General features: G+C 52.4%; 1 protein-coding gene across 9 annotated transcripts in view; it reads left to right on the forward strand.

Annotated features, from left to right (window-relative positions):
* Positions 1–22,427, forward strand: part of Atp2b2 (ATPase plasma membrane Ca2+ transporting 2) — a 326,081-nt gene that overhangs the window by 225,666 nt on the left and 77,988 nt on the right. For all 9 annotated transcript variants that reach the window (XM_037204261.1, XM_028863952.2, XM_028863954.2 and 6 more), the window contains 3 exons: positions 12,115–12,312; positions 18,319–18,576; positions 19,439–19,564. In XM_037204261.1, the coding sequence (XP_037060156.1) occupies positions 12,115–12,312; positions 18,319–18,576; positions 19,439–19,564 (582 nt within the window). The remainder of the gene's footprint in view (positions 1–12,114; positions 12,313–18,318; positions 18,577–19,438; positions 19,565–22,427) is intronic.

Here is a 22,427-nt window from a genome sequence, read left to right on the forward strand (position 1 = left end):
AGGCAGTGATCGAGAAGCTGCATCGGGAAAGAGCAGAGTAGGATGTCTGAGCCCTGGGAAAGGAAGGCAGTAGGAGCTTGAGGATGGACAGGAGAGGGCTGGCAAAGGCTGAGAGGTAGGCTCCAGGGGATGTGACCGGAGGGCAGTGGACAGGGAGGAAGTAGAGGCTGTGGAGGTCCTCTAAAATGTGGGACAGTTCAGGGAGTGGGGCAGCTGCATACTCTTGCTTAATTTGGGCCCAAAGCCTACAAAGTGGGTGCTAAGCCCTCAGTCACACGGGGAAGGAAGAGCTGGGGCATACGGACAGTGGCTTACCCAGTGAGGCTGCAACAGGGCCACTATTTTAACAGAGACCTGAGCTAAGCTGCTCACACCGCCTACCCACTGTTGTCTGCCCCGCCTGAGGATGTCCCCGGGTGTAGGCCTCCAGCATCGTGCTCTAAACCTGAGTGTCTCGGTGCTCTCTTCTGTCACCTTTGTCTTCGTGGATGGGCCTCGGGCTGAACAGAACCTGGCAGAGTGTGATTTGAGGATTTCGTTCAGAACATCATGTCTCCCATACAATTGCAAGTAGCTACATTCTTGGTTGCTAGGCAGCCAGGTGCAACCCAGTGCAGGGGGTTGGAGATGGGGATGACTCACCCTAGGCACCCGCCCTTCTCTGCCTATGTGCCTCAAGATACAACCCCTCCCAGACAGGCAGGGGAAACTCTGGGGGCAAAATGGACGCAAGTCAAAAAGTCAAACAGTTCAAAACAAACAGAACAGCTTCTGCCCCAGAGGAAAACTGAGCCAAGGGTCTCCCTCAAAAACAATAGGGAAAGTTTTCGTGGCCATCATGATGGCCCATGTCTTTGGTCAGGCACCCAGCACCGTTCCCAGCAGGTTCATATATGTGATGGGTGCATCTTCGCCTCATAATATCCCTGTGGGAGTGGTACTGTTCAAATCCCACTTCATAGATGTGAAAAACAAGGCACCATGGTGGTTAATATGCCCAGCCTGTACACAAGAGGGCCAGGCATTGTAGCCCTATGCCCAGCATCAGGACCCATGGACACAAGGCAAGCCTGAGGAATGGGCTGAGGACCAGTGAAGAGAAATAAAGACCCCTCGGGGTTCTCCTCAAAACTGGAACTAGATTAATTGACTCACATCTTATTAGCAAAGAGCTGAGGTTGGTGGAAAGGGTCCAGGGGCTAGCAGACCTTATATGGACGGTAACAGGTACCATGAAATAAAGAGAAGGAAGCTGAAAAATGGTGGAGGTGGGTGTCAAGGGGAGGAAACAGACCCAGGCTTGGAAGAGTAGAGAGAAGGTAAGAAGAAATCAAGAACAACTCACCACCAACTCACCATTTGAGACTTAGTGCCTCTAAGCAGTTGGGTGTGATGTGTCTCTGTGCCCCTTGGAGCCAGGACACACCTAACACTCTGGATGCGGCAGCTATGAAAGGTGTACTTGAATATGTGAGCAAAGAAGAACGGAAAGGGGGAGGGAGGGAGTGGGAGGAAGGAAGGAGTGGGGAAGAGGAAGTGCCGTAGTCCCTTGGGGGCAGCAAGCCCAGACAGTGAATCAGAAGTGGGGCAGGAGGAAGGATCCTCACTGAGGGGCCTTTGCAGAGATAGACAAGAGAGAAAGGTTTAGAGTCTGAATTTGAGTGTGACCTCAAGAGCAAAGGAAGGTCGAATCCATAAACACCAAGGAGGCTGATCTACATGGTCAACCAGAGGAGAAACAGATGTGCAAGGAACAGTGAGTTTGGTTGGCAGACATGTTCGAAACCACAAGAAAAGGCACTCCTTTCATGCACTACGTGATTCTGTCTTAGGTACTGAAAAGAAAATGAAAACAGACAGATTGAAAGACATTTCCAGTCCTTCCTTTCTTAACCCCCAGCAGTGACAGACATCACTAATCAATCCCAGTGTCAAGCCCCATCACAGCTCAACACTAATGTCAGGCCAGCATCTGAGAAGACTGAGAAGGCAGGCCAGTATCAGGGAGACTGCTTCTCCTACCCTGGGATCTAGATCCTGCCAATCTCTTGTAAGAGCCTGTAATCTAGGCCTCCTTGCAGCTAGAACCCCAAGCGCTGTCTCTCAACCCAGCAGGACAGACTCTGTCCCTTATCTGCCAAAAGAGGCCACCTCACATCCAACAGGAATGTCACCGAGATGTAACCAGAGGCCTGTGGGCCATTCAGGGCCCTGGTGTTCTAAATGTAGAAGCATCTGTTCTGGTGCTTCAAGAAAGTCAAGCAGTGGACCTGAGTGCAGGCAGAGGGACCTATTGCCACATCACACCAGCTACTAAACTACACAAAAAGACTGTGGCCGGTTCCCGGTAGAGGCCTTGAGTTTTGGCATTTGTGAGGAGGCAGACTTGGTGTTGATGAGCCCAGCTCCGCCCTGATGCTGTTTCCCCTCAGCCACTGTGGCTGCTGGATTTGCATAGCCCAGGGCTTCACAGAGCCCCTGTGCTGCGCCTCACCCCAGCCCCACAAGGAAGGGAAGTTATTGGATTTCTGCCACACTGGACTGCAGACCCAGGCACCCAAAGTGAAGAGGGCAGTCCTGGGCTGTGGTGAGGGCAACAGGGGGACCTTTGAGTGTCCGTTGGGGAAATGCAATGGGTATTTTGGTTGCTAACAGAATCCCCATGATGCCTGAAGAAGCATCATCAGGAATGACATGCCTTATAAATGCTGACCCATGCCCAAGAGATTCCAACAGCCAGCAATGCAGAGTATTGAGACCATGGAGAAGCTGACAGCTAGCTACCTGAGCCTATACAGCTCCCTCTCTGTGGAGCGGCACTACTGTTTACCAAATGTCACTCTGTGTGGAGCACTGGGTGCCCCACACTACCTCACACAGCCCTATCCTGGCTCTCTGGAGCCTGCAGAACCTCCTGACTTTATGTCCTGAGAGGCCCCGAGAGGGTGAATGACTGTCCCTCACACCACACAGCTGGAAAGCAGAAAGGCCAGTCATTGGATGCTGTGACGTGCCACTCAAAGGCCTGAGGACAACAAAAGGATGCTGTGTTCTACCTGTGCCTGAGCCAACTGCTTCCATAAGACTTCGCCCGTCACGTAGTCACAGCAGTGCCTCGCCAGGCTCCCAAGTGAGTGCAGAAAACCAAGGGAGATGGTCCCCAGTGCTTCTGCTCACGGGCGTGTGACCCCTTACAACAAAACACACAGTCACAACTAGGTGAGTGGGCGAGTGAAGAGAGGTCACAGGGGAGACATTACTCCGCAAGGACATTCTGCACACTCTTTGTTAGTGCCCCGGGCTCAGCTGTACACACAAGGAAACCAATATCCACACTACTGAAACTTGTTGGAAGTTCATACAACTAGAAGTTGGCAGAGCTCAGGTTCTAACTGAGGCCCCTCCGGAGCCTGTAGCAGTGATGAAAAGGGGGCATGCAAGGTTCAAAGCCCTCAAAGTTGCCCTTAAAGCAGCTGCATTGGAGATCTGGGGTGTGGCTCAGTTGGTAGAGTATTTGCCCTGAGTGCAATCCCCAGTACCAGATAAACAGGGTGTGGGGGTGCACGCTTGTACCCCCAGCACTTCAGAGGTGGAGGCAGGAAGATCAGAAGTTGAAGGACATCCTCAGCTATTTATCAAGTTCAAGGCTAGCCTGGGATACATGAGACCCTGTCTCAAGAAAGACAAAACGAAACAACCAAGGTGTTGGTGTGCTGCTTTGAGCAGTTCAGGCTGCCCATCCAGGCACATCAGTGATTTGCCTTCGTGACTCATCTATCTCTCTTATTTTTGAAGTAGAGTCTTGTTATCTAGTTCATCCTGTCCTTGAACTCACTATGCAGCCCAGGCTGGCCCAAAACTCACTTGGCAATTCTCCTGCTTTGGCCTGCCTGCCGAGTGCTGGAATTTGCAGGTGTGAGTCACCATGCCCATCCACTTTCCCCCTTCTTCCGGGCCTCGGTTTCTTCACTCAGAATGTGGAATAATCCCCATTCGTTCGCAGCCTCCTTCATGAAGTTGTATCCATCCAGAAAGGTCTAAACTAGTGTTCATGGATCCGGAGACTAGAGCCTGGACTTTAAATCCAGGCCAACCCAGGTGAAACCCAAAGGAGGGTGTCTTTACAAATCCATGCCTCAGTTTCTCCATCCGTAAAGCAGTTCACAAAATGAGGTCACAGGGAAGCCATGAGCAGTAAATGGTGCAGTGCCCACACAGAGTGAACAGTGGCGACACTGTGACCCTTGTCCCAGTGTTCGGTTCTCTCCTCTGCCTGCCTGGCCCACAGTCTCCCTGTGATACTGTGGACCTGGGAGGCCCCTCAGGAGACTAGGGACAGGACCCAGCTTCTACACCACCCTCCGCAAGGACTCACTCTCAGCTGGCTGGGCTGAGTCGCCTTCACATCTGGCTCCCAACATCTCCCACTCATTCCCCTAAGGCCCCCAGAATTCTTCAACTGTGAGAGCGCACCCATTTCTACAGCATGCCTCCCAGCCTAGTCCTCAAGCGGCCATTTGTAAGAACAGAAAGGACCCGGTGTCCTGAAGTTTTCCCGAGAGTAACATCAGGATGGAAAGGTCACAGGCATCCAGGTTAAGGCTCAGGCTGCCGATGCGCATGTTCTCACCAAGCCTGCCCCTGGCCTCCATGACCCTGAGGGTGTGCCTGAAGGCTTTCCTACCCCACTGTCAACAAGAATGCCAAGCCACTAAGACTGAGCTTGGGCATAGGGGGGATGACCAGAGGAGACCCTGGGTGCCCCCCAAACTTCACTCCCTTGCACAAACACCCCTGTCTTAGAGAAGATGTCACTGTTGGGTCAAGCATTGCCCCAAACCTCCGCTCTTCCTAGGCATGTGTGTCTAGGAAAGGCCATGTGCTTACTGAGCATCACTGTAGTTCAGAACAACATATGCCACACTGTCTCTGCCCTCATGGAGCTGACACTTAGCAAGGGAGCCAAGTATAAGAAAAAAAAATTTTTTTTTTTTTTTTTGGTTTTTTGAGATGCGGTTTCTCTGTGTGGCCCTTGCTGTCCTGGAACTCACTCTGTAGATCAGGCTAGCCTCGAGCTCACAGAGATCCGCCTGCCTCTTCTTCTGAGTGCTGGGATTAAAGACATGCGCCACCACTGCCAAGCTGAAACTTGTGTCATTAATGATGTAGATGGACGGGATTCTTGGGGACTAGAAGAGCGTTAGAAATGGAGTCCACCCTCACCAAAAGAGGCTTGGCAGAGGAAACAGCATGTGCAAAGGCCCTGAAGCAAGAAGGGACTGTGTTGATGCTTCAAGAAGGAGGCTGGTGTCCCTGGAGTATAATGGAGGACTAGGGGCAGAGGCAGCAGAGGATGATGGCAGGGACCAGGGCTTGGGGTTTGGGAAGGATTGTGACTTTTAGCTTCATGTGACGTTAGCCACTAGAGTGTAGTAGATAATTATTTAACACAAACACAATGCACTTTACGCTCCGAAAACTGAGGGCGAGAGCAGAGAGACCAGTTAGTGAAGCTAACCAGGGCAGCATTGATGGCGACCTGACTGACTGTGGGAATCAGGCAGGAAAAGTCTGGCCAGAGATGAGTTCTTCTTCGGATGGTTTTGCTAGGTATGTGAACAGGGTTAAGAGACGGAGGGGGCCTGGCATACCCTGGCATAATGGTGGCCCACACTTCTAATCCCAGCACCCAGCAGGCAGATCTCTGAGAGTTCAGGGTCCGCCTGGTCTACATAGTGAAACCCCAGCCCCTACACACACCCCTAAAAAAATAAAAAAGAGGTGGGAACGGACCTGAAGGATCACTGTAGACAAATACAAAGGGGAGGAGAGATGGCGGGCCTGTCTGTGGAGCAGCTTCTGTGTGTCTGTCTGGCTTGTCAGGCCTTGTTTTCATCTCTGTGACCAGGCTGTGAGCTCAGAACCATCCTGCCCGTGACATGGAGAAGCTGAAATAATCCAGTCAGGGACACACAGTTCACAGATGGAGGCGAAGGTACTAACCCAGGAATATTTATCTCCAGGTCCATTTCCTCTAAAAGTTCTATAGGGGAAAAAAAAACTTCATTTTTTTTCAGTGTTGATTTAAAAAAGAAATTAAAGTTTGAATTATTCAGATAAAACACGATCTCCTGATTAAAATTCACATATTTCAGTCAGAGCCGACTACCACAACCAGTCCGCTGCCTCTTCCAAGAGTGAGTGCCACCTTTGTGAGCTTGGGTCCGATCCTTGCACACCTCTCCCCACATGCTTGCATGTGTGCATGCGCGCGCGTCCATAGAAATGGAGCATCCTGTTTTCCACAATCGGAGTTGAACGGCACGTACTGTTCCAATGATGCTCTCGCTCACCAGTTCTCCTCCTAGGCTAGTGAACATAAACCGAGCTCGTTTGTTCAGAACTGCCGCGTAGTATATTGTGGGCTACATGAGCTACAGTTTATTTAGCCCACTCAGTTTCCAAAGACAGAAACTCATTTTTCTATAAATGTAGCTTTTAAAGAGCTTGTGGGGATGTTTTCCCCCCTCGAAATATAAGGCTTTTATTTATGCTAATGGAAGAACCCACATCACACCGACAGCGCAAATATTTAGCAACACCCAGCCTGGTGACTGTGTTTTCCAAATCCCATTCAGGTGCCTTCGAGCCAGTGCTTGTCCACAGCCAAGGCTCTGTGAGGACCCGTGAGGCTGTCTCCAGCAAGCAGGAGAGAGGCAGAGCTCTTGCCTTGGACACTGGGTCTTGTTGAAGGCAGCTAGCGGGCATGGGAAGAACAGTCACGGAGCCTCTGCGGTCTGGGCTTCAGCGGTGTGTCAATGCTGTGGAAGGCAGGCTGCCATGCTGCCGATTCTGTGTGGTTAGCATCAGAGCTCAAGGGGAGGAAAGGGTGTCCTGTCCGGGTTCTAGACACCCATGGTGTACCTAAAGCATACCACATTCACCCTTTCTTCTCCCCAACACGTAGAGCTGGGTTGTCCCTGGGCCCTATTTTTAGGGAATGGAGGCTCAGAGAGAGGCACCCACCTGCCTACTGTCCAATGAGCAGGGCGCCCCCTCCTGGGGCAGTGGGGAAGCGCTGCTTGCGATGCTCTTGTGTGGAAGCACTTCCTGTGGAGGAAGGGTCATATGGGCTGTGAATGCGGCTTTGGGGCCTCTGTTTTTCCATGGGGCAGGGACAAGACACCAAGAAGCGGGCCGAACGAACTGTCATCTATGAGGTTGACAGAGTCCCCGGTAGTAGTTTCCTGGGAGCTGCCCATTGGGCTAACCTCTGACAAGGGACAGAGACCACAGACTCCCCCACAGCCACACCACAGGGCTGTCAATGCCCACCCTGAGCCAGATGGTGGTGGTGCACACACCTTTAATCCCAGCACTCGGGAGGCAGAGGCAGGCAGATCTCTGTGAGTTTCAAGGCCAGCCTGGTCTACAGAGCGAGATCCAGGACAGCCACCAACACTACACAGAGAAACCCTGTCTCGGAAAAATAAAAATGCCCACCCTGCCCACCAGCCCAGTTGTTGGTTGTTTTCGCTGAATCACCTCCAAGGTATAACAGGGCCCCGGCCCAAACACAGCATTGAGCACATGTGTAGGCACCCACAGTCCCCTGCTCATGCTGGGTTCCACAGCTCTCATCCGAAGCCTCTAGTTTGAACCACTGTTGTCCTATTGAATGTAAGTCACGGGGCATGGTTTCAATTCCCCATTCACCTGGGGGCTGGAGGCCTAGGCTGCTGTGGACCCGTCACCGGGTGCAGGCACGGTGGGCTCGACGCAGAAGCTTCCTCAGCCTGCCCCTGATCACAACAGGCTGGAGAGAGCCAGGTGGCTGCTAGGCTTGTCTCCCTGGCCTTTGCCATAGCAGGACCCTAAGCCTCAGTGTCCAGGTCCTGTACAGCATGGCCCAGGAGCTTGACTGTGTACAAAGCTCTGTTGGCGCTGTGGTTCGGGGATCCTCAAGCACAGTGATCCCGGGGCCACCACCCCTCCCCCTACCCAGAGAGTGTAAAATCTACTCGGGGGTCATACGGCGAGGAAAGATAGGTCCCGGCCAAGTCCCCTGACCCAGGTTGAGGGGTGCTGATACGCTGGTGGGGTTCTGATACCTGAGACAGGTGCACACAGACTGAAGTATCCAGGGCTGGGGTATGGCTCCATGGTAAATCATTTTTCACAATACACACAAGGTGCTGGGTCCCATCTCTAGTATGGCAAGAAAAAAAAAAACTGCCCAACATTCCAGGCACAGGACAGCAGAAAGGGTGGTGGCTGTGGAGACATGGCAGTCAGTGACAGCGGTGAGTGTGTGGTTGTTTGTGGTCGTAGTGGCCGTGGTACTGTGGCAGTGTCTAGCCCCCAGCCGCGACTCACATGGCTTTGGACAGCTCACATTGGCAATAGGGGCTGAATTCAGCCCCACGGGGATATGAATTTGGCCCCAAAACATCTCCAATGGGGAGATCTTGTGTTAGAGGTCAGCCTTCTGATTTACAAAAGCTTGGAAGATTTCTCCACTGGATCCCACATCCCCCTCAAAGGACAGTATGCTCCTTAGTCTCCCCCGCTCCTGATCGCCTCCCCCCTGCCACCTTCACCCGTTGTGGCCCTCCCTCCGCTGACACAGGGCCCAGGTTCTTAGGGTCTGGCCTATGGGTCCCCAGCATCACAGAACCTCACAGCTCTGGCCTGACCCGCCCCCCGGAACTGACTCCCACATTGTCCACCATTTGTCCTGTAGATAGATGTCAGATCACTAGAAACCCAGAGGGATCCAGGACTCAATCGGGCCCTGGCTTAGCCCTCACCGTAAGTGCCTGGTTTCTTTACTTGCATGCCAAGCTGCGAGAAGGCACGCATGTGGAAAACAGGCCCCCAGCACAGCTGCTCAGGAACCTCAGGACCCTCGGGGAACCCCGTCTTAGGGAAGACCCTCGGTATCTAGATGGGAAAACAGGCTCAGAAAAGGGACTGGACAGCCAGAGGCCCGGCAAATCCCAGCCAGAGCCCCATCCTCACAGGTCCCCCACTCTCGATAGCACCCACTCCTAGAAGAAAGCCTAAAGCTCACCCATACTTGGTGTGCATGAGTAAGGAGTACACCTCCCTCCAGGAGTCCAGAAAACTAGAGATTTGGGTTAACAGAGCAAAGCCCAGGGCCTCTGAGATGCCAGGCCGCAAGGACGCCGCATGGCCTCTGAAGCCCCCAGGCCACGGTAGGCTGGGTTTGTTTTCTCAGTGTGTGGACATCCCGAGTGGGAAGCCCAGCACAGGACAGTGCTTCCACATGCTAAACACAGGCTCACAGGACCTCCCGGAAGTGCCCATCCTCCATCAAGTAAATGGCCCAGCTGACCGCGACTCCTCCTTCATACTCTATAGATGAGAGCTGGGCCGCCCAGGGCTTCCTTCTCCTCCTGGAGAGGCTCTGCAGGACCCTGGGTAGCAAGTAAGCCATGCTCCCTCCCTCTGGGTCTTGATGGTGGTCTTATGACCTTTCTCCCTGCTTCCCGTGAAGCCCAGGCCTGGATTGCAGGCCCCTGAGTGCTTACAGCCGTGAGTCACAAACCTATTGCCTGCACACCACTCTCTCCAGGTTCCTTAGAGGCTCAAAAACTATGGGCTGAAAGGATGAATGAGTGGACACTCCCACAGAGGACTAAGGCATAACCCAAAAGCCAGGTTATATTACCTTCTAAGAGCCAGCAAGCTGGTCCTGTGGGTAAAGGCTCTTGCTACCAAGCCTGGTAACTAGTTCCGTCTCCCAGAAAATAAAATAGCTGAATCCTCAGTTCCCGTCCCAGCATGCCTTGGGCTTCTGCCTTCCCAGGAAAGTACGAAAGGGCTGAGTTTTTTTGAAAGGTGCACCCCTCCCTGAGTCCACCCACCCTAGCCGCCCTGTTAAAACAAGTGAGTCTGGAGGGGCCTGGCCGTTCACGCATGGGTCTCACTACATTCAGACGTGTGAGCTGCAGCCTTGAGTGAGAAGCATCTGAGGCCTCCTGTGCCAGCCTGAGGAACAGGCCTGAGACCAACCTTTGTCCCAGAGCACAAAGCTGGGTGAGGGAGGATGCATCCCATGTACCCATAACCCATAGCGGCCAGGACTGAGCCAGCAATAACAAGGCTGCCTCTTGCCCCTCTGAGACAGTGGGTGTGTTGTGTAGGAGCAAGGAGGCTGTCCTTGGCGCAGAAAGAGCACAAGCCAGATCCTGGCAAGGTGACTCCAGCGGCCAAGGTGTGTGCCAGGCAAGCCTGACGACCGGAGTCTCAGAATTCACGTAAAGAAGGAAGAAAAGCACTCGCTCCACAGTTTTCCTCTGGTCTCTGAACACATGCTGTGACACACATGTGCCCCCATATATCACACACATCCACACACAAGAATAATAGTAAGTTAATAAGAAGCACAGGCCAGAACAGGACACTGCTGTGGCCCAAGTATCTGCCACACACCTTATCCCCCTACTAGTGCTCATCACCCCAATCTCTGCACGCTCACTGAGGGGCTCCCTAGTCCTCCGTCATCTATGTCTTTGCGCAGATAAATCCAGACACACTGAAGAAGGCCATGTGGAGGGCTCAGCATGGGCATGTGGGGACAGAGGGAGTCAGAGGCCAGCCAGGGATGGCCCCAGGTGGTCTGGGATGGAGGCGGAGAGTGAAGGAGGAGACCTCAGCTGTAGCCTAAAAGTCAGATGAGAAGCAGTGCAGTAGGATGGAACATGTGACTTCAATCTGGAAATAATGAGAAACTTCCAGTGCTGCAAGGTCAGAGGTCAAGTTCATGATGCTACGGAATTATCTAGACACAGAGAGCGGATGGGCTGTCAGTGGACCCCACTGCTCCAACAGGTGCATGTCAAGGTTGTCCTTGCTGCCCTGGTCTGGGAGCCACAGCCAGAACCACCCGAGGGCCTGCTGCCCTCAAGACGGATCTCACAGTAACGCATATGTGCATCCTCGGGAGGTTGGCTGCCGGCTGGTGCTGCGCCGTCCCGTTCCCAGCTCTGCCCCAGGATCTGCTGCAGGGCTGCACACGGCACAGGTGCACAAGACACGCTTGCTAACTCAAGCAACACACAAGCCTGTGAGTTGGGTGCCCTCCCTGACACCATCGCCACCACAGCAGAAGGGGAAACTGAGGGCCAGGCTGGATTCAAAGCCCAGAGGAGGCTCGTTATGGAAAATGACACCCCAAGCCCTGCCGTGTTTAAGAAGTGGGAACTCAGACCAGGGAAGAAGCAGGCTGCATGGTTGCCCTGGGGCTCACTGGAGCAGGCTGTCCCCCACCGGGTGGCCTTGAACCAGGAGCAGCTTCTCTCACATCTCTGAAGCCCCAAGTCCAAAGCCAGAATGTTAGCCAGACTCTGCCCTAGACCCATCAGGAGAGGCCACTGCCAACTTCTTTCAGAAGCTGGTGGCTCCGTGGCGTCCTTGGTTGTAGCCATGTCCCTCCAGTCTCTGTCCATCTTGCACAGCGGTCTTACTTCCGGGGTCAGTGTCACCCATCAGGACACAGAGAGACACCCGGGTAATCTAAGATGCTCTGGCCTCAGGCACATCTCCAGAGTGTGTTTTCCAAGGCAGGTCACTGACCCAGGTCCTGGGAGTTAGGCCTGGATATTCAGATTCCTCAACTTACAACGATCTGGCTAAGAATTGTTCAGCCTTATGATTGGATGACAGCATCCCCATCCAGCCATTGTGGTGGTCACCTTCCGTCCATACTCAACAAATAATAGATGTTCAACACCTTAGTATGAAGGAAGCTTCGGAGGCTTTGTGTGGTATGACTCTGCTGAGCTGTAGTGGATTGGGCTGAGCTGGGCTATGATGTCCAGAGTCAGGTGTGTGAGACATTCTCTGGCATGTATGTTCATGGGGATGAATACTACCATGGGTCTGGAAACATCCATGTTTCTAGGTTCCTCCATTCACTTAGCAGTGCCCCACCCCCACCCCACCCTGGACATGAATCGCTTAGGACACTGGGCTCCTAGGCCAAATGCCTGGAAGGTTCCAGCCATGTTTGCCCACTCCCTCCTTACCTCCCAAAGACAGGTATGCCTCTCCTGACCCCTGCCCAACTCACCTGTCCTCTGTCCACAGGTTTGCCAGGCACCGCTCCAGACCTGGAAAAGAGGAAACAGATTTTTGGGCAAAACTTCATACCTCCAAAGAAGCCAAAAACCTTCCTGCAGCTGGTATGGGAAGCACTGCAGGACGTGACGCTCATCATCCTGGAGATCGCAGCCATCATCTCCCTGGGACTGTCCTTCTACCACCCGCCGGGAGAGAGCAATGAAGGTAGGGTGCCCTGGGCACTCCTGAAACACGGGCAGGTGGGACCGTTCATGTATGTGCAGTGTCCACAGCTGCACAGAGAGGGGGGAGCTTGCTGGGACTCGGGCCACAGAGACCAGTACGTGCCCACGGCCCCAGTCAGCCCACCCGTGAGTGTGAGGCTAGACCAACAGTGGTAATAGCTAAGGTGGACATTTATTAGGCACCTCCAGTATGTCCAGCTCTGGGCTTGTGCCCCCTTTAAAGATGCGGAAACTGGGGTCTGGAGAAGGAAGTTGAAGTTTGGTTTTTTTGTTTTTGTTTGTTTGTTTATTCTCACAAAATAGCACAGACTCTGTGATTTTTAGAGACATGTCTCTTGTTCTGGAGACTCCCCAAGCCCATCAGCAAGGCGGTGCATTGAGTGAGGGGCTTGAGCTGCACTACAGCATGGCGGAGGCCGTTGCGTGGGAAGGCCAGGCATGCATGCTGCCTCAGCTATGTCCTTGCCCCGGGATGGGCACACCCTATGACTTCATCTAATCCGTGTTACTTCACCAAGGCCCCGTCCCCAAAGACCGCCTAAATGGGGGCCTGGAAATTAAATGTCCAGCATGGGACCACAGTGCCCACCCAGGAGAGAGGCCTCAGGTTGGCTGTGGAGCGTGTTACAGCATGCTGCCAGGCTCCTTCCAAGGCCATTTCTTTCTGTCCCCAGATCTCTCTTTCTGCCATATGGGTTCTGGGGATTGAATTCAGGTCATCAGGCTTGGCAGCCAGCACTCCACCTACTGCGCCATCTAACTGGCCCTGACCTTTTTTTTTTTCTTCAAGTGATTTCTTCCCATAGAGGACAGAAGGGAAGGCAAATGAAAAGTCAGGCAGAAAACGGTGGAAGCCAATAAACCAGTTATTGCTACTGTGACTCCGATTTAAGTTTGACTTGAGCTTCCTAGCAGCCAGGGCAGAAAGGGAAGGTGGATGATTTTCATAGGCCAGGTTATGAACAAGAAAGAAGGTGAGATGTCCTGACAGTGGATCCTGGGATGGACGTTCCCATGGGACAGTGAGAGGGATGCACTGTGGACAGCCTTCCTTAAGGTTTCAGCCAATGTAGAAGACTTCAGATGGTAAGACTGACATATATGTGTCCTACAGTTTCCAGAACTAACCCAAATTGGGAGCTGTTGTGGCAGAAGCCCATTGCCTCCTCAGTTAAGCCACACGGTGATTGTACAGACAGATACTATTCTTGGAGACTATAATTTTACTACATTTCTCCAGTCCTTGACCTCCCTCCAAACCCTCTCAGATCCTCAGCTCTCCAAGTTTCTTTTTTAATCAATTGTTATTGCATGCATATATGTATTAGTATATACATATATGTTCCTAAATATATCCTATTGAGTCCATATAATATGAATTGTGTGCATATTTTCAAGGGTGAGCATTTGGCACTGGACCGCCAGTTGGTGTCCTCTTCCCTGGGGAGGGCCACCTCTCCCCCTCCCAGCTTTACTCAGTTATCTGTAGTTCTTTGTGTAAGGTTGAGGGGGTCTCATGGGCTTTTTCCCTATGCAGTTCGACACGTTCATTGAGGTCATCCTTGTTCAGCTCACGTTTGGGCACTTGTGTTGATAAAACTTTATGGATGTTACTTAGAGACACAATCTCACAGCAAAGTCCCTGATGCTCTGGCTCCTACAATCTTTATGCCCTTTTTCCTAAATGTTTCCTGACCCTTAGATGTAGAAATGTTTATAGATGGGACTGGGTTCCACAACTCTGCATTTTGATTGGTTGTGTTTTCTATAATGGTCTCCATCTGTTGCAAAGAGATGTTCTCATTGGTGAGGAGTTGAAAATACACTCATCAGGCTAGACCCAGGAGGAGCTAGATGCTATTCTTATGAGCCCCCGAGCCTGTGGAGGATGTGCCAAGGTCACCTACCAAGGGGCTGAAACTCTGTGGCTCTGGCAAAAACATCCAGCTCCAGGAAGCAGGCTGGGGCTGAGTCACCAGCATCAGTGGCCTCCCGTGGCCTTGCTGAGCAAGGTGAGATGAGGGCAGCTGGCAGAGGCCAAGATAGGACAACAGAGCTCCTGAGATGTGCCAAGAGAGACCCCATGGCTCCAGACAGATGACTGCTGCCGTGCACATCTCTGGGGTACACAAACCCAGGGCCCAGGGATCATGCCTTGGTGGCTGGAGTGTGGTCCAAGATAGCCTGGTTCTTTCTGCCCTGCTGCACCTCATTGTTGCTGGTCTGGCCACACTTTGAGTGGAAGGCGGTGTCTACACTGTGTCGGCCACACTTTAAGTGGAAGGCGGTGTCTACACTGTGTCCCACTAGCAAAGCAGTGGAGGAGGGAGGGAGGACAGGCTCCTCACAGCCTAGCATAGTTGTTTGTTTGTTTGTTGTTTACTCTTAGCTCTTTTGCTCTTTTTTTTGGGGGGGGGCCACCACGCAGCTCCCAAATAAATCATGCAGAGTCTTATTCTTACTTACAAATGCCAGCCTTAGCTTGGCTTGTTTCTAACCAGCTTTTCTTAAATTTTCCCATCTATGTTTTGCCTCTGGGCTTTTTTTTAATCTTTCTCTATTTCTGTATACCTTTCTTTACTTCTTACTCCACCGCCGGCCCCTAGCATCCTCCTCTCCTTGTTCTCTTGCTCTTTCTTCTTTTCCTCCCAGGTTTCTTCTCCTGTTTATTCTCTCTGCCTGCCAGCCCTGCCTATCCTTTCTCCTACCTGTCCACTGGCCACTCAGCTCTTTATTAGATCAATTAGGTATTTTAGACAGGCACAGTAACACAGCTTCACAGAGTTAAACAAATGCAACATAAAAGAATGCAACACATCTTTGCACCATTAAACAAATGTTCCAGAGTATAAACAAATGTAACACATCTTAAAATAATATTCCACAGCATCCTAGTCCCTGAGGAGAGGTGGAACCCTTTCTACCACCTTGCTAAGCATCTTGTATGCAGCCCCCCATGGGAGTCGGCCTGCTGTGTTACTCACCTGCCCTGATCTTGAGCACCCAAGAGCCAGTGTCTCAGCTGGCAGAGTTCTTATCCGGCTGGTGTGTGGTCTGCATTCTACTGAACAAGCGAAAGTACTCGGCTGGGAGGAGAGGACAGCTGCATAGGATTGGCCTCAGACACATGGGCTGTAGCCCCAAACCAGGCCTTAGGCTGCCTTTGCTGTGGAAAACCAGCCTGTATCAGAGACTCACATCTGGGCCCCATGTCATAGTCAGATGTCATGCAAGTAGAAGACCCAAGGGGGCATGGGCACAAATCCAGTTGTACCAAACTCTGGCAAGGGATGGGTTCCTGCAGCCTTGCCTTCTGATCTGCAGAAGGGACACAGATCCTGGGACACAGAGCAGCAGGGCCCTGAGAAGGATCTGTGGGGCACTCAGGAAAAGGGGGAAGAGTACCTGGGCATGTACGAGGTGCTTGTTGGGAGCTCCGAGAGGCTGAGTCACTTACCTGGGGTTGCATTAGCAGGGCCTGGACTTTGAATCCGGGTCTTTCCAAGTCTAGAATCTCAGTGTGATATACTGACTTGTCTCTAAGTGTCCCAGCATCCAATAATGCTCTCCCCCACTACACACACACACACACACACACACACACACACACACACACACACACACACCAGGCTCTGAGGAAGCATGCAAGGGGAGACAAGCGTCTCCTTTACAGAGCATGTGGCAAGAAGTGGAAACAACCAAAATCCTACAAAATGACGTATCAGGCTCTGGATTCAAGTCCTCCCTTCCCCACCCTGGTTTCTCAGAGTGTATACAGCCATCCCCTGGGTCCTGCTGGAACCTCCTGTGGACACCTTGGGTATTATTTACTGCCTTCTGTGTACTAGAAGTCCTCTCTGGATGTCTGATGACACCCAGCATGACAGCTGTGTGAACAGCTGTGACACCATGTTACTTAGAGGGTAAATGACGAGCGAGGCCTGGGCATGTTCAGTGCAGCTGCAGGGTCTCCCTGCTTATCATTTCCCATCTGTGGTCGGTCAGAGGCCAGGGGACTGAATTCTAGGACACTAAGGGATGACAGCATGAGGATTCCATCTCTAAGGTTCCCTGTTCTTCCCATCCTTGGGGTAGGGGGTTCTATCTCTGTGGGTGTCATTCACAGTCCCTTAGTTTCCTCACCTCAGGTGACTGGATTCCAACTGGTCCCTGCTCTGTGTCATGAGCTCAAGGCTTGAGCCCACGGGACCCCATGGTGGGTACTTCACAAAGAGGACCCCGTTCACCCTGTGGTCACCTGAGGAGGGGGCCACCCATGGTCATCCCATTCTGCTGATGAGATCATTGAGACACCGTGGTGAAATAGCTACATGGCAGTCTGCAGCTGAGATCTGAACTCAGGGGGCCCGGGGAAGTTCTCAGTGGTACCAATGTAATAGCCATTACCATCAAACAGTGGTCTGGTAGAACACTCTTGGTTACTAAGACAATTCAAAACTTCCAAAGAGACAAACAGCCTCAAAAGCCCTTCAGGAGTTCACTGGCCTTCAGGGAGTACTGATTGAGCCGGAGACCTGAAACCTTCCAGCGGTACGTGTTCCCGGCCACAGTGATCCCTTACCTTCCCACACATTCCCTGACCTTCTTGGCTTATTGCTTCTGACCCCTGGGTTTCCAGAAGTTTCTGTTGGGGTCTCTTGAAACTGCTGTTCTCTATTTCTTGGAATCAGACTGGATGCCCAGCTGGTCAGGTGAGTCTTTGCCACCTGCCATGGGCTCAGAGGCTCAGAAGCTCAGGGCAGGACAAGTCTGGGCTCAGATCCCAGACCTGGATTCAAACTCTAGATCTGCTGTGTGACTCCAGCTGAGTCACTGCCCGTCTCTGAGTCTCTTTCCTTTCTTTGGCCATCTGGAGGATGAGGGTGGATGCTTGAGGCTTGCCCAGCACACTGCCAGCCTAGCCCCTGTGGAAGGTGCCCTCTGAGTTGACCAAGGTAGATGGACAGACACCACTCCTAGGATATAAACCATGAGTCGAGGACCCAGCTCTCACCCAGGATGTGACCCCTGGCCACTCAGAGCCTCGGGTTCTGCATTCAGAAATGTCAGATGCCTCTTGCTTTCGGGACCCCTGTGGGGATCATGGAGGGGTTGGAGAGTCATAGGCTCTTCACAGCCTAGCATTGTGGACCTTTGGTCTGAGCCTCCATGTTGGGCATACTGGTATTTTTCCATTTCTCATCACTCCATGGGCCTGGCCAACCTTGAGAGTTGTAGGCCCACACTGGGGACTCAGTAGTGCCAAGTGTGGGGTACAGGGTCCCTCTGGGTCAGGTAGCAGCCTGTGTCTTGAGTCCCATTGTCCTTGCTGTGACCTGAGTTGGAGAGAACTGGATACATGCTAAGTGTGGCCACGAGTAGCCCTTTTCCTGTCCCCAAGTTCCAGGAGGTGTTGTCAGAAATGCTGCCAACACACACACATACACACACACACACACACACACACACACACACACACACACTTCCATGGTATTACATAAAGGCAGGCATGGTGTAATCCCAGCACTCAGGAGTAGATGCAGGAGGATCATGATTCCAAGAACATCTCAGCTACATGGCCAGTTTGAGGCCAGCCTGGGCTACATGAAATCCTGTCTCGTGAGAAAACCTATACTCAGAGAGTCATTTATTTGAGGTCTCACAGCTAGGACAATTGTAGGGCCAGTATGGTTCAGCTGGTGGCTTTGAAGTCATGCTGCCTGGAATGGTGTTCTCACTTTCTGCCCGCCCTTCCTAGTTTGGGAAGTTAGCAGACCTCCCTGAGAAACCTTAGCATCCCCATCAGTGAAAGACATACAGCAGGGGCCCTATAAAGTGACTGGGAGGCACCCTTTGCCCAGAGCACGGCACACAGAAGCACACTGAGGCAGTCGTCTGATGATCAGTGATTACTTGGTATAGCTACGCTATGGGGAAGCTCCTGTCTGGTGGCCTGGGGATCCACTGTTTCCTTGTCTCTCTACAGGATGTGCCACAGCCCAGGGTGGGGCAGAGGATGAAGGTGAGGCAGAAGCAGGCTGGATTGAGGGGGCTGCCATCCTGCTGTCGGTCATCTGCGTGGTCCTGGTCACAGCCTTCAATGACTGGAGTAAGGAGAAACAGTTCCGGGGCCTGCAGAGCCGCATCGAACAGGAGCAGAAGTTCACCGTAGTCCGGGCTGGCCAAGTGGTCCAGATCCCTGTGGCCGAGATCGTGGTCGGGGATATTGCCCAAATCAAGTATGGTAAGTCTTCCTGGCCATGATTCTAGAGCTGGAGTCTGGGTAGAGGTGGGACAAGACAGGCAGATTAAAAGAGCCTAACCTAGGGAATGGTTGTGGCAGGATGTATTCTAAGGCCCTGAGGGTCCCAGAGGAGACAGGTTTCCCATATCCAGTTAAATCAGAAATGTCAGATTTGTAGCACGCATACCACTGCACTCCAGCTTCCATCTGTACCAGACATGACTAATCAATCCCTGCTCATGGTCTGAATACAGCCTCAGAAGGCTTCCCAGCACAGCATCACTAATACTCAGAGTGGGTTTATGAGACAAAATCCATTTCTCATCCCTGAATTGACTTCAGATAGATCTTTCCAGGGTGGTAGAAGTTAGCAAGAGTCCGAGTAGGTAGGTAAGTGTCCCAAGCCAGTCATATCGCTAATGAAAAAGCAGGTAGGCTGACTCCAGAGGGGGTTTGGATAACATATGTCCTGGTTCAACAGACACTGGCTGGGGAGTTTAGAGTGGCCCTCCTCACTCAGTCCTAGTGGCTCACTTGATAGGAGTGTCTTAAGTCTACCCAAATAGCCTGCTCTGTCATGAAAGACCTTCTCTAAGCCGTGAAAAAACGACAGGAAAATGAACCACAGAGCGCCCTGGACCCAGGGACACATCAGGTCAAAGGATGTACATTATGAAGGGCATGCCTGCATGGGCCAGAGTGGCTCTGTGTCAGGCCCCAAGGATGTCACTCTAGCTGCCCATTGGTACCTGCAGGTACCATCTTGATTCTGCAGGCTGGGGCCTAATAGGCACCTCCCCCATGGCTGCCCCAGCTTCTCTGGCCACCTGACTCTGCTGACCCCCTGTTCTCCTCCAATCAGGTGACCTCCTTCCTGCGGATGGCCTCTTCATCCAGGGCAATGACCTCAAGATCGACGAAAGCTCGCTCACGGGGGAGTCTGACCAGGTGCGCAAGTCTGTGGATAAGGACCCCATGCTGCTGTCAGGTAAGCTGCGGCTCACAGTGCCCCTGCGGCTGGTCCCACCCACCATGGGGAGGCTGGTGTGGACCCTGACTCTGGGGTCTATGGCAGGATCAGACCCCTGTGTGCACACCACCCCTTTCCCAAGCAAAGTCACATTCCGTCTGCCACACGGAGCCACAGCCTGGCACTACTACTGCAAACATCCCAGAGTGTCTTACTTCTGCAACATAGCTTCTAGTGGCGTGGTTTCCTGCAAAGCGACAGTCTTTCTGGACACCCACTATGCACCAGGCCCTGTGACGGGGGCGGGGGGCGGGGGGGCGGCACTGGAGGGAGCCAGCCTGGCCATTCCTAGGGAAGAGCTCACAGGGCAGGAAGGAAAAAAATGCAAAAGCCCAGAGGCAGGAACACACTGAGGCAAAGGATAACAGGATATAGATGCTTGGATTCTGAACTGTGGTGAGGAGTCAAGACACTATTCTGAGTAGAATGGGATTGCCCAGATGGAGTTGCCTAAAGACACTGGCCATTTATTTGTTTGTTTGTTTGTTTTTGTTTTCTGGCTTCCATGGGGCAAGAGACAGGCTGGGGAGGCCGTGTGGGGTGGGACACCTCCATAAAACCCTTCCCTGAAGAGATAACCAAGGGGCCTCATTGCCTGGCCATGCTGTTGGGGTCCCCAGCCCCCCCTCAAACAGCTAACCCCATAGCAGAGATACAAAATGGTATGTGAAAGCCAGGAGGGGAGCAGAGAGGCCAGAGGAAGGTGTATGGAGCTGGGGTTTAGCGGGTGAATAGGAGCTCGCTTGGTCCATTTCCCTGTGGGTGGGTGGGATACCCTGGTGATACAAAAGGAAGATCCACAAGTCTTCCAGGTAATGGAAAGGCTGAAGTATTTATTTATCTAGAATTTATTCACAGCTTGTCTTAGTCAGGGTTACTACTGCTGTGATGTAACACCATGACCAAAAGCCACTTGGAGAGGAAAGGGATTATTTCACTCACAGTTCCATATAATAATTCATCAGCAAAAGCAGTTGGGAACTCAAGCAGGGCAGGAACCTTGAGACAGGAGCCAATGTAGAAGTCATGGAGGGGGGCTGCTTACTGGCTTGCTCCTCGTAGTTTGCTCAGCCTGCTTTCTTTTAGAACCCAGGACCGTGAGCCCAGGGATGGCACCACCCACAACAAAGTCTGGACCCTCCCCCCATTGATCGATAATTAAGAAAATGCCCTACAGGTGGATCTCATGGAGGCATTTCCTCAATTAGCAGTCCCTCCTCTCAGATGACTCTAGCCTGTGTCAAGTTGACATGAAATTAGCCAACACATCCTTATCTCTATTTTGCTTTGTAGACCAGGCTGGCCTCATCCCCTCTATCTATTAAATGCCTACTGTATGCCAGTGGCTAATGGGACAGACAAGGTCTGTGCCATGCTGGAATCTAGAATCTGGTGAGGGTGGCAGTCAAAGAAGAAACACACAAGCAAATAGCAAGGTGATTTCCAGGACAGGAAATCCATCAAAGACACAAGATTGCACTGAGAAGGGACCCTGAGATCAGGAAGAATCTCAGCAGGCCAGGGAATGCCTGACTCAGGAGGTTACCTTAGAGCTAAAGTCTGAACATTGAGAAATTCATTCATGGCCGAGAAACAGCAAGTGCAAAAGCCCTGGGCTCTGAGTAAGGGATCATGGAAGGTCTCTAGTGCCCTTTGGGAACACACAGCCCTTTCTGGACACCCACTATGCACCAGGCTCTGTGAGGGATCAGGAGATGGTCCCAGCCCTGGTTCTGGCCTCTGAGCTGCAAGAGTCAGCAGGCTGGTAGCTATCCCGGGGGGAAGTGTGCAATGGTTTCTATGGGAGTCCAGGGTAGATGGCGACAGTCCCCAGAGAGCATGGAGAAAGAGTAGGAGGGAGGAAGCCAGCAGGAACCTGGTGGAGACAGCCTTCAGAGTCCCTGGCTCACAGTGTCACAAACCAAGCAGGGAGGACTCCAGGACACAGAGAGATTGCAGAATGACAGATGCTCGGGAAGCTTGCTGCCACTGGTTTAGGGTGAATCATGGGGTCTCAGGTCTCTCACAGAGGCAAGGAGTCCAGAGGGAAATGGGGTGCTGGAAATGAAACCAAGCTGAAGGTGAAGGCAAAGCCAGGAGGCTGTTCCTAGGAAGAGGCAGGAGGGGAGCCATGAGAAGACATCTGGGGAGCACAGCCAGGACTTCCACAGTTCCTGTCCCTGTCCTCTCTCAGAGAGAAGGGAGGAGCTGGGAACATCTCAAACGCCAGAAGAGAATGGAGGCCTGAGGTCCTTGGAGACGGGATAGGGAACACACCCCAGATGGGCTAGGATGGAGCTGGTGACAGCGAGGACACTCTAGGTCTCATCAGGAGTCAAGTGGGTCCTTGAAGCTTGGACTGATCATCAGGTCAGGATTAGGGGCACGTGAGGACCAAGACAAGCAAGGGAAATCTACAGAAGCCACCACAGGTCCCCAAGGCTACCTGGAGCCAGAGAAGTGGATTTGCTTTGCCCTCCAGATATCAAGGTCCAAGGAACACCCTTGAAGGCAAGATGTAGAGGATGTCTGGACCAGAGATTTCCTTAGGTTGTGCTGACCTTGCAGGGCTGGTGGGAGGCTCCAGAAAACACACCTCTTGGCCTGCAAGGGCCTGTTCACAGGGAAGGTAGAAAAAGAAGAGTTGGGGTTGAGATCCACGAAGACAGCCCCCAGCACATGATAAGCTAAGTGGATGAGGAAGAAGCCAGCCACACACAGAAGCCCAGGTGGGTGGGGGAGGGGTGGCAGAGCATGGACAGGTGTGGTCAGCAATAGGGAACAGAACAAGCGTGAAGAGTAAACAGATAGTGTGTTCCTG

The sequence above is a fragment of the Peromyscus leucopus genome, chromosome 3 (genome assembly GCF_004664715.2).
Source record: "Peromyscus leucopus breed LL Stock chromosome 3, UCI_PerLeu_2.1, whole genome shotgun sequence".
Lineage (NCBI taxonomy): Eukaryota > Metazoa > Chordata > Mammalia > Rodentia > Cricetidae > Peromyscus > Peromyscus leucopus.